The sequence below is a fragment of the Neophocaena asiaeorientalis genome, unplaced genomic scaffold (assembly GCF_003031525.2).
Source record: "Neophocaena asiaeorientalis asiaeorientalis breed wild unplaced genomic scaffold, Neophocaena_asiaeorientalis_V1.1 scaffold29, whole genome shotgun sequence".
In the NCBI taxonomy this organism is placed as follows: domain Eukaryota; kingdom Metazoa; phylum Chordata; class Mammalia; order Artiodactyla; family Phocoenidae; genus Neophocaena; species Neophocaena asiaeorientalis.
The window spans coordinates 5,955,112-5,967,843 of NW_020174423.1; the positions used below are offsets into that span (position 1 = coordinate 5,955,112).

At 45.3% G+C, this 12,732-nt stretch overlaps 1 protein-coding gene across 1 annotated transcript in view; it reads right to left on the reverse strand.

The window, feature by feature from the left end:
* SDC2 (syndecan 2) overlaps positions 1-1,675 on the reverse strand; it is a 116,029-nt gene extending 114,354 nt beyond the window's left edge. The window contains exon 1 of the mRNA XM_024756630.1: positions 1,149-1,675. Within this exon, the coding sequence (XP_024612398.1) occupies positions 1,149-1,208 (60 nt within the window). The 5' untranslated portion in view covers positions 1,209-1,675. The remainder of the gene's footprint in view (positions 1-1,148) is intronic.
* Positions 1,676-12,732: the final 11,057 nt, after the last annotated feature.

Below are 12,732 nucleotides of genomic sequence, written 5' to 3' on the forward strand. Positions count from 1 at the left end.
AGGTAGGGGCCGCCAAGCACAAGTGAAAGCCCAGGAGGCAGTTCTCTTTAGAGGGCGCTCATTGGGCGTCTTAGGGAAACAAGCTCCAACCCCCCGAAACGCGACCCAGAGGAGGAGAAACCGAGTTCCCACGGCCGAGGCCGGGGAGGGAGGCTGGGTGCCCGCAGCCGGCCCCCGCCAGAGAAGAGACTCCTCCGGGCCTCGGGGTACTCCCGCCGGGTCCCAAGCAAGCATGGCGGGATGGAAGCCTCGGTCTCCGAGCGGCCGGGCGACCCGAGGCCGATCGACCCGAGGCCGATCACAGTGTCACAGTACCCCGCCTCGCCCCGCTGCTGCACTCGAGTGCAATCCATACTGAAATGCCCTCCTGTCCCTAAGGGCCCGCGAGCTGCCCCCCGCCCCGCAGGAAGCACGGGTCGCCGCACCACCGGGAGTCTAGCGGCCCGCACCCCGGCATTTTCGGGCGCGTTCCGCTCACCCACTGCGGGACCGAGGACTGCCCTCCGCCGGTAGCGTTTCCACGTAGTGTGTGCTCCCTTGCCCCAGCCAGAGGAACATCAAACAAAAGAACTTTTTGCAAACTTTCCTCTCCGGACACTCAAGGGTTTCTTAAAACTGAGCCCCATCTCCCCAGAACCTGCATTCAATCGAGTAGGAAAGCTGGCGTGGGGGTTGGGTGGGGGGGGATGGTGTGCAGGAGAAGGGACCCCAAAGTTTCCAGGGCGTCTCCGGGTCTCGGGGAGCGCGCGGAGGGGACCAGTTCCCTCGCAGCCCTATCCGGGCTTCCTCTCTCCGGCCACCCTTCCCCATCGGTCCTTCCCGGCCACGAAGCAAGACCCTCCGACTGCGAAGAAGTTGGGAGTGACTTCAGGGGCCTCTGCGGTTCGACAAAACTGCAGTACTCTTGCCCTCATCCCGGGGAACCTCGGGACAACTCCAGCGAGCGGCGCTTTTCTGCGGGAAGCGAAGGGGGAGAGGAGTAGAGGAGCGAGCTCATTTGTCCCAGCAGATCCCCGGGGGCCGAGGGGCACGTCTGGGAGTGGGGGGCATCCCCCAGGTGGCGCTCCCCGATTCCCCACGGGCTCTGCGGACTCTGCTCGGTCTCTGCACCCTAAACGGCGCGCGCGTCCCCAGCCTGGCCCACTCACCGACTCCGCCGACACGCAGGCCACCAAGCCCAAGGTGAGCAGGATCCAAGCGCGCCGCATATTCCCCGGGGCCCGGCTGCTCCCAGCCACCGCTTTACAACGAGGGAAAAACGAAGTCTCTCGCCCAGCGCCGCCTGCGCAGAAGGACCGGGGCAGAGCAGCCGCAGCGACCGCGGCTCGGGCTCGGGAGCTCGGGCTCTGGGCTCTCGCTTCCTCCTGCTGCGCCTGCGGCTGCGCCCCGGGAACGCGGCGCCTTCTCACTTGTTGGTTCCTACACAACCGATGCCTAGCTGTTGCTCCGGTGAGGCAGCTCTGTGGAGCTCTTCTTGCTCTGCTGTTGTTGTACTCCTCCGCGGACTCCTTCTCCGTGTCGCGGCTCCGTTTCTGATTTTTGAGGAATAAATTAGGTGCCCTGGAATGTAGCTGCAGCTGAAGTTTGGGTACAGAGCGGTGGGAGCGCCTGATCCGCGCGGCTGGAGCTCCCGGAGTATCTGGAGACAAGCGCGTCGGAGCGGAGCTAGTGGCTCAGCGGCTGCGCCCCTCCTCCTCCCGCGCCGCCGCCTCCCTCCCAGGGTCCTCCTCCCTTCCTCCTCCTCCTCTTCTCCTACCGCTCCCAGCCTCCCTCCGGAGCCCGCTTCTCCGGGCTTCTCCCGGCGTCTCGAGGAGAGGAGGCGGCAGTGTGACTCCCAGCTAAACCCGGGAGAAATTCCTACAGGATTACGCCCGGATTGGCAGCTCCGGGGGCCAGTGGCCACCAGCAGCTCCGCGCTGTGGCTGCTCTGGGTCTGCGCGTCCGCAGTCTGTGCTCCAGTGCTCTAGTATTCCTTCATTTTCTGACTCCCTTACACCCCCTCCCCCCAACTCTCTCCCCACCTTTTTCTCTCTCCTCCTCCGTGCTCCTTTTTTCTCTATTTTCTTTTCTCTTCACTTTCACTTTTCTGGAGAAAGATCGGTGAAGCGACGAGAGACATGTTTAGCTTTAATGCCTGTGAGAATCAGACCAGTACGAAGAAACTGCTTTGAGAGTTGGAAAAACACACACACGAAGTTTACAGATGCCGTCAAGCAATGTGAAATTTTCATAAAATGGCTAGTTCATGAAAATTGTATTTTAAAAAAGAAGACAATAAATATATTAAATGTGTATTGAGTATTTCCCACCTAACCCCACCCCACCCCCCCAAAAAAAAGGAAGTAAAAAAAGACTCCCATAAACCCAAAATGCGACACTTTCCAAAGCTCAGAATTTCATTAAGGGCTTAAATACCATTTTTGCCTCACACACAGTTTAAGCCCCTAACGCATTTTATAGGCTCCATTTCAGCAACGAGGTGTTAACGTTCGGAAGCTACAAATAGGGCAATTTGATGAGAAATTGGATAGAGATCCTGAATAATAACAGATTTAAGAGAACTTCAAAGGAAAAAGTAAATTCAAGTTTGAAGAAAATAATGAGCATGTATTTCCTGAATGGAAGTAATCGACCTGAAATATTTTCCTGTGAAATCTTTTTTTTTCAATTCTGTGTCTATAGTACACTACAGAACATGGCAAATGCATACTCCCTTCCAGTTTCTAGCACGATTTTTCTCTCTGACTTCTGAAGTAGATAATTCTATGGAGCCATTCTGCTCCTAGAATGCCCACTCTAGGAAACCAGGGATCTTTCTGTCTTGTTCACCACTGTATTCTCATTCTGACTGCATAAAGATACACAATAAATATTTCTTGGATAAACTTTCATCTAAAACTCAATCTATACTGCATAAGAGTTGTGAGTCTTTAAGAAACATAGATGTAGATATATAGATACTAGACCCTGAGATTTTTTGAACTTATATTTCAAAATATAAGTTTTGAAATTTAGAGGACTGGAGAGAATTTTAGAGAACACAACCTCTGAGACGTCTGCCTCTTTGGTTTTAAGTCCCAACTACCAGGCTCCCAACAAGCAAATCTAAGTCATTGGCAGCCAAGAGGTAATTTAGAAAAATGGAAGAGTGGGCAAAAAAGAAAGAAAAGAAAAAGATCAGGAGACTGGGCGTTGTAGCATCAGGATGTTTCTGATTCCACAGAAACTGAGCTGGCACCTGGGTGGGTCAATGTGGGTCTGGCTTGGTTTTTGGAAGAATGAGCTACGACTATATTTTTAAGATGGATTCTTTGTGGGTTGAACACGGCTGAACATGGCCGTTCCTACTTCTGCAGGGCTGCCAAACTAGGGGCCACTGTCATCCTGTAATTTGGATGAAAGTAATCTTAGCCCCTGCTGCAGAAAAGGGTCCAGCTACACACGCTAAGTCAGCAGCTTCTAAGGAGGGAAACTGAACCCGGGTCTACGGGTTTCGGATCCTGTGGGTTCGGTAGAATTTATTTGTGGGTTGAAGAATTTCTTGAGACGGGGAGACTTCTGAAAGGAGTTTTCCAAAGGACAATGAACAATGTGAGAGAAATGCACAAAGCCACAAAATGTCACCTCTACTCCCAAAAGAGATCTAGTCCGCTCTCCAGGCTTTGGGCAAGGTCATACCCCTTTTCTCCCCAGCGGTGAAGAACCCATCAAATAAATTCGAATTCCAGTGAAAGGGGAAAATGCACTTCTCCACTGGCTTTCATAGCTATTGCTGTTTACTGGGGCATCCACCTAACAAGAAACATGGTGGCTGCTCTCTGATTCAGCTTGGGCAGGCATTGATAAAAATGAATTAGCAGATGCATCTGTTGAAGGAATGTAGCTGTGCACCTGAAGACACACCCCAAGGCTCTTGGTGTTTATGAGACTCTCAGTGACTGGGTATTTTTTAATCAATGGTCATGTAGCATTGAGAGTTTATGTGATAAGGCGATGGTACTATTTTGACAGTCACAGAATATCAGATATACGATAACAAATAAATGTTCAAGTTCTTGTGCTCAAATGCATGAACAGTTGTGGCCAAAGGATAATCTGACTGTGTAAAAATCACGCACAGTGAAAGCACTTACACAAGAGCTGGCTACAAAAAAGTTACCCATGCTGAGTGGGGGTGGGCCTTGTCCCCCGGTGTTAGAAGCACATCTGAACTTGGAAATGATGAAGGCCTGTGTCTTAGTCTGTTTGGGCTGCTATAAGAAAAATATCATAGACTGGGTGGCTTATAAACAACAAAAATTTATTTCTCATAGTTCTGGAGGCTGAGGAGTCCAAGACCAAGGCACTGGCAGATTCAGTGTCTGGTGAGAGCAGGCTTCTTGGTTCATCATAGACAGCTGTCTTTTCATCGTGTCCTCATGTGGTAAAAGAGGTGAGAGAGTTCTCTGGAGCCTCTTGTAAGGATGCAAGTCCTATCCATGAGGGCTATGCTCTCATGACCTAAACACCTCCCAAAAGGCCCCACCACCAAGTACCATCACCTTGGAGATTAGGGTTTCAACATATGTACTTTGCGGGGGACACAGACATTCAGTCTATAGTCACCTATTTGTGTGTTTTGCTAACTGGAATTTTTTTAACCTGATGAGGACGAAAATTCAGTAGAATTTTGTGGAATATATCTAATACACTAAGTGTAGCTTGTGACTAGAGCCAGAGGCTCCTCTCTAATATACGTTTTCAAGTCCTTCATTTGAGGACTGTACTTTGAGGGGCACAGCAAATACAATAGCAAAACTCATCACTTCCCAAATAGTGTCACTGATTGCTAAAAAATAAACACCCTTCCTCAAGAATCTTAGAAGAAAATATAACAAATGAACAGAATATAGAGACTAACATGCAGAAATATAAAAAATAAGAAATAATGAGAACCAGGCAACATGAAATAATAAAAACGAAAGCTACTAGAGACATATTTTTAAACCCAAGCTGACACATTGGATTCTATCATTATGGTATCTAAGGATATCATATGATAACTGTGGACAAGCAGGTGTATGTTCCAGGGTGATCTGTCACAGCAGGAAACTGCAGAGAGACAAATATGCCACTTGGTTGTTCTCAGTTGTTCTTCCACTCACCATCCCCTGGAAAGTTCCCAGGGGTCCAGGCTAGAAATCCATTTATTACCATCAGTCCTGATTAAATTCACTCAAATTGTGATAGAACCTGAGACTAAGAGGAAATCCAGCTAGCCAGCTATTCATTACCCATGCTAATAATGGCAAGTGAGCGGAGACCATGATAAAAATCTACCAACAATCCAAAATATCTATTCTTAGCCTCAGTATTTCCACTATTCTCTCCATTCACCTCTGTCAACCCTTTGCCAGGGAAGTTGGCTGATTTGAGTCTTATAATTTGATTCGGTGCTAATGTTGAACAAAAGTGTCACATTTTGGGCAGCAGGACACAGGCAGGAAAGTCAAAATTGTATAATACATAAATTGTCCCCTGAATAAAACAGGAGGCAAAACATTCTTATCTGCTTACCTAACAGAGTGGCACGGTTCTTGAAAGACTGGCAATACTTGACATTCACTCACTTGATAAACATACATGGATCACCTGGCACGTGCCAGGTACCCATGGGGTAGGAACATGAATTTTCTTGAAATGTGTTACAGTTAATACATTTTACACTAAGAGTCTTCCTCAAGTCACAAGTCTGTGACTAAGGTCCAAGTCAAACTTCATCCTATGAAAATGGAAAGAAAGCATTATTTATAGACTACATCGTTCTTGGGCATCAAACAACATTTTCCTAAGAGCCATACTTGGATATGTGAATTCAGAAAGGTTCCATTAAGGCATCTTGAAATTATTTGCATTGCATTTGTATATGTCCAGCTGGACAGGAATATCTAATCTTGGCTGATTTCATGTAAAATGTTACTTCTCTTGTTACTACTGTCTGTAGACTATTACTTTAATGGCAGCAAGCCCTACCCCCTTTACTATTCTTAGAGATCCATCCTCTCCAAGGCCCTGGAGGGGAACCCTACATACTATATACTAAATGATCCCACACTTCCTTGCTCAGAATTTTTCAGGCCAGGGCTGGATGTCGGGGGGAAGCAGTTTATTAGTGGGCCAGCAGACCTTCAGATCGTTTAAACCAGGGAACTCAGAGTCTAACTCAGCTGTACGTTGACCTGGGAGTCATCCAAAACCGGTAGGGGGTCCTTGTGTGCTGAAATAGAAGTGGCTGATCTGCAGTAGAAATAATAAAGCAAGTGAACAGAGAGAATCAGAAATAGAGAACACTTGACTCCAGAATAATGTAGGTTCCTGATTTTCTTCCAGTTCCTTTCCTAGCCTCTTTGGAGACCCAAGTCAACTTGATTCCTTCAGGATCCATGGGATACTCTGGCATCTTAAGGCAAATTCCTCATTTTTTCCTTAGCTTGTTTAAGAGGATTTCTGTTCCTGGTAAACAAGCGATCCCAAAGACAGAGCTGAAAATGAGGCAGAGTTTTGACGACCTTACCTTCACTTGGAATAGAATAGAATCCTTGTCATTTAGTGCTTTATACACATATATGAATAAAGAACAGTTAATGAAGACAACCTATTATAAAAACTATTTAGATTTACAGAAAAAAAATTAGGAAAAAAAATGTGTTTAAATTATTGAATTACCTTAGGGAAAATATTTTCCCCACTCAGTAGAGTTAGGTATCTTAAAATTTCTAGAAGCAGAATAGAATACATAGATACTTCTCTGAATAGAATAGTATTAATACTGGGACCACCTGCAGGTTAATGCTGGAAATTGCTTCACTGAACATTTTTCTAAAAGATCTAGAAGGCAAGGTGCACAAACATCCAGGTGTGAAACGTTACAAAATTCTTTCAGGTAGTGAAATGTGAAGAAGGTAGTATGGTCATGCCTGGGTGAGTTGTTAAGTAACCCAATACATTCAGGAGACAGAATACAGCCTCTTACACCTGCAGTTAGGGGAGGCTGTACACTATAGCGGGTAATAGCTCAGGCTTTGCAACAGACAGACTGGAGTTTGAACCCCAATTCCACCCCTTACTCTGTGTGTGTGTGTGTGTGTGTGCGCGCGCGTGTGTGTGCGTGCGTGTGTGTGTGTGTTTCGTATTATTTACTCATTTATTTATTTTTGGCTGTGTTGGGTCTTCGTTGAGGCACATGGGCTTTCTCTAGTCACGGCGAGCAGGGGCTACTCTTCGTTGCGGTGCATGGGCTTCTCATTGCAGTGGCTTCTCTTGTTGCGGAGCATGGGCTCTAGGCGCACAGGCTCAGTAGTTGTGGCACACAGGCTTAGTTGCTCTGTGGCATGTGGGATCTTCCTGGACCAGGGCTCGAACCCGTGTCCCCTGCATTGGCAGGTGGATTCTTAACCACTGCGCCACCAGGGAAGTCCCCTCACTGTGTTTTAAGAGGCCTTGACACCCGAGCAGGCCACTGAATCTAAGCCTCAGTTTCCTCATCTGTAGATTGGAAATACAAGGTTAATGTGTAGAATCTGTGAGCTAATGTATCAAAGAGGTTATCGAGTTACTTTGTACATAGTGAATTTCCAATAAATGCAGGCTGTCTCAATAAATGCCAGTTGTTATTATTAGTATTTCCTCTGTCTGGAATAACCTGTCTGTTCTCCCAATTCTCTGGCTAATTCCTACTTGCCCTTTCAGTGTCAGTTTAGAAGTGTCCTCACTGGCAAACATTTGAATGCCTTTTATGTATCACACACCTCCTCCAGGTAACCTTTCCTGATCCACCTCAACTGAGTAAGAGACCTTTCAGACAATTAATTCTCGGGACTTCCCTGGTGGCGCAGTGGTTAAGAATCCACCTGCCAATGCAGGGGACATGGGTTTGTGCCCTGGTCCAGAAAGATCCCATATGCCATGGAACCACTAAGCCCGTGTGCCACAACTACTGAGCCTGCGCTCTAAAGCCCGCAAGCCACAACTACTGAGCCCGTGTGCAGCAACTACTGAAGCCTGTGTGCTTAGAGCCTGTGCTTCACAACAAGAGAGGCTACCACAATGAGAAGCCCACACATCCAAACGCATAGTAGCCCGTGCTCGCCGCAACTAGAGAAAGCCCATGTGCTGCAACGAAGACCCAACACAGCCAAAAATAAATAAAGAAAGAAAATAAAGAAAGAAATCGGAAAAAGGAAAATTTTTAAAAAGACAATTAATTCTCACCTATTAATTATAACCTAGGATAGAATATTTGAGTATTAATAAAATTTGCTCATAGAAACATGTTCTGTTGTGGCTAAAAGTACAAACAAAAAACTGAATAGCATCAGTAAGGGCATAGGAAACAAGAGTACCCATCGATCTACCTTTAAAAACATGGGCACCATAATAAGTTTAAACCTGAATAAAAACCTAGGGAAAAAGTGTAAAAATCTAAAGTTGCAAATTCTGAAATAAAAGTAAAGAGAATTGAATTATTAAAACAAACAAAACAATCTCACTATTTTGAATTCAGATAGAAATAAGGAAAATGCTTCTGGGAAGGAAAAAAATACAATCTATCATAAAGTCAGAACTGAATATGTCTGATGTTTGCTCTTTTTTCTTGTAGCTGTTAGTGATTCATGAAGCAAAGGAAGGGAAGTTCTCTGCAGGTTTCACTCCAGGGTTGCATTGTAAAAGCAGCTCTTCGTGCTTGCCAACTCACCACACACCAGCACCCCAAGATGACCTATGTGAACAGCCCAGTCTGGATGTCTCCCTTTCCCTCCCTTCTCATGTAACCCTGTATGGATACACACACACATACATGACGCACACGTGAGTTTTTGTGTTTATTTTGTTCTTACTGTTTTATAAAATAGTATCCATTAAACACTTTCTTCATCTTGTAGAAATTCCTTCAAGTCACTTGACAGAACTTTCATGCATTTTTTTAATGGTTGCATATTTCCCTTTGGTGTGGGTATTTCCTACTCGATTCAGCCATTTCCCTATAATAGGCATCCATTCTGTTTCCAGTTGTTTCCTACAAACAATCTTACAGGAAATACCTTTTATATATTTCCTTAATTCATGGTGATTTTCTTTCTGAAGGCTAGATTCCCAAGAGTGGGATTGTTGGGTTGGAAAGTGTAAACATTTTAAATTTTATCAGATGTTGTTCGACAGTTTCACAACAACAAAAAGTTTTCACACTTCCACCAGTGATGCTTGAGATCGTGCTTTTCCTTTCTCTATGTCACAGCCAGCAATAGATGTTAGCTTTCTTTTTAGTCGTTTGATAAGCATGAAGTGACAGCTCATTGCTAGTGTTATGTGCATTTTCCTGAGTTCTAGAGCTTTAGAGCATCTTTTGGTGTATTTGTTATATTTGGAATTGGCCCTTTGTGAATTATCTGTTGATATCCTTTTCCCATTTTCTACATGGCAACATGCCTTTTTCTTATAAGAGCTCTTGCATGATTGCTATAAATATATCCATCTACAACTATGGTATTCATCCATCTTGCATATATTTTTATATATACTACAATCTATTTCCAATTCTCTATTCTATCCACTGATCTATTTGTCTGTTTCTATGTCATACCATACTCATTTAATTACCTTGAAGATATAGTACCTTCTGAAATTTCCAAAACCATTATTGCTATTCTCCCTAACATCACATTGTTTTCTTTTCTTTTCCATACTTTTTTTGGATATCTTTGGGTATTTTTTCATCCATATAAGTTCGAAGAATATTTTAGACAATAAAATAAACCATTTTAGAGGGACGTTCAAGACGGTGGAGGAGTAAGACGTAGAGATCACCTTGCTCCCCATAAATACATCAAAAATACATCTACATGTGGGACAACTCTTACAGAACACCTACTAAATGCTGGCAGAAGACCTCAGACTTCCTAAAAGGCAGGAAAACCCCCACATACCTGGGTAGAGCAAAAGAAAAAACAGGGACAAAAAAATAGGGACGGGACCTGCACCTCTGGGAGGGAGCTGTAAAGGAGGAAAAGTTTCCACACACTAGGAAGCCCCCTCACTGGTGGGGACACGGGGTGGCCGGGGGGGAAGCTTCGGAGCCATGGAGGAGAGCACAGCAACAGGGGTGCAGAGGGCAAAGCGGAGAGATTCCCACACAAAGGATCGGTGCCAACCACCACTCACCAGCCTGAGACACTTGTCTGCTCACCCTTCGGGACAGGTGGGGGCTGGGAGCTGAGGCTTGGGCTTCGGAGGTCAGACCCCAGGGAGAGGACTGGGGTTGGCTGCATGAACACAGCCTGAAGGGGGCTTGTGTGCCACAACTAGCTGGGAGGGAGTGGGGGAAAAAGTCTGGATGTGCTGAAGAGGCCTTTTGCTTCGGGTTGTGTGAGAAGAGGGGATTCCTGCTCCATGTGCCCACAGAAGGCAGAGCACCGCTTAAGTGAACTTAAGAGATGGGTGCGAGCAGTGGCTATCAGCTCGGACAGCAGAGACAGGCATGAACTGCTAATGCTGCTGCCACTGCCACCAAGAATCCTGTGTGCAAGCACAGGTCACTACCCACACCCCCACCTGGAACCTGTGCAGTCTGCCACTGCCAGGGTCCCATGATCCAGAGACAACATCCTCTGAAGAACACACAGTGCACCTCAGGCTGTTGCAATGTCATGCTGGCCTCTGCCACCACAGGCTCACCCACATTCCAATTATGACTACTTACCCCTCCCTCCCCCCAGCCTGAGTGAGCAAGAGAGCCCTAATCAGCCGCTGCTTTAACTCCCTCCTGTCTGGGTGGGAACAGATGCCTGAGGGTGGCCTACATGCAGAGGCAGTGCCAAAACCAAAGCTGAACCCCAGGAGCTGTGCGAAAAAAGAATAGAAAGGGAAATTCCTCCGTGCAGCTTCAGGAGGAGCAGATTAAATCCACACAATCAACTTGATAAATGCTGCATCTCTGAAATACCTGAATAGACAACGAATGTTCCCAAAATTGACGTGGTGGACTGTGGGAGCGACTGTAGACTTGGGGTTTACATTCTATGTCTGATTTGTTTCTGGTTTTATGTTTAACTTAGTTTAGTTTTTAGTGCTTGTTATCATTGCTGAATTTGTTTATTGGTTTTGTTGCTCACTTCCTTTTTTAAATTTTTAATTCTTTTATTTATTTATTTTATTTTATCCTTTTTTCTATTTTTGTGAGTGTGTATGTGTATGTTTCTTTGTGTGATTTTGTCTGTTTAGTTTTGCTTTTCCCATTTGCCTTGGGATTCTATCTGTTCATTTTTTTCTTTTCTTTTTCATCCTTTTCTTCAGAGCCATGTGGCTGGCAGGGTCTCTGTACCCCGGCCAGTTGTTAGGCCTAAGTCTCTGAGGTGGGAGAGCCGAGTCCAGGACATTGGAACACCGGAGACCTCCTGGCCCCATGTAATATCAATCAGCGAGAGCTCTCCCAGAGATCTCCATCTCAACACTAAGACCCAGCTCCACCCAATGGCTAGCAAGCTCCAGTGCTGGAAGCCCCATGCCAAACAACTAGCAAGATACGAACACAACCCCACCTATTAGCAGAGAGGCTGCCTAAAGTCATACTAAGCTCACAGACACCCCAAAACACACCACCGGACCTGGCCCTGCCCACCAGAAGGACAAGATCCAGCCCCACCCACCAGAACAGAGGCACCAGTTCCCTCCACCAGGAAGCCTACACAATGCACTGAAACAAACTTACCTACTAGGAGCAAACACCAAAAACAATGGGAACTGCGAACCTACAGCCTGAGAAACGGAGACCCCAAACACAGTAAGTTAAACAAAATGAGAACATAGAGAAATACACAGCAGATGAATAAGCAAGCTAAAAACCCACCAGACCAAACAAATGAAGATGAAATAGGCAGTCTGCCTGAAAAAGAAGTCAGAGTATGACAGTAAACATGATCCAAAATCTTGGAAATAGAATGGAGAAAATACAAGAAACATTTAACAAGGACCTAGAAGAACTAAAGAGCAAACAAACAATGATGAACAGCACAATAAATGAAATTAAAAATTTTCTGGAAGGAATCAATAGCAGAATAACTGAGAGAGAAGAACAGATAAGTGACCTGGAAGATAAAATGGTGGAAATAACTACCACACAGCAGAATAAAGGAAAAAGAATGAAAAGAATTGAGGACAACTCAGAGACCTCGGGACAACGTTAAATGCACCAACATTCGAATTATAGGGGTCGCAGAAGAAGGAGAGAAAAAAAAAGGGACTGAGAAAATATTTGAAGAGATTATAGTTGAAAACTTCCCTACTATGGGTAAGGAAATAGTCAATCAAGTCCAGGAGGAGCAGAAAGTACCATACAGGATAAATCCAAGGAGAAACATGCCAAGACACATATTAATCAAACTATCAAAAATTAAATACAGAGAAAAAATATTAAAAGCAACAAGGGAAAAACAACACTTAACATACAAGGGAATCCCCATAAGGTTAACAGCTGATCTTTCAGCAGAAACTCTGCAAGCCAGAACGGAGTGGCAGGACATATTTAAAGTGATGAAAGGGAAAAACCTACAACTAAGATTGCTATACCCAGCAAGGATCTCATTCAGATTCAGCAGAGAAATTAAAATCATTACATACAAGCAAAAGCTAAGAGAATCCAGCACCACCAAACCAGCTCTACAACAAATGCTAAAGGAACTTCTCTAGGCAGGAAGCACA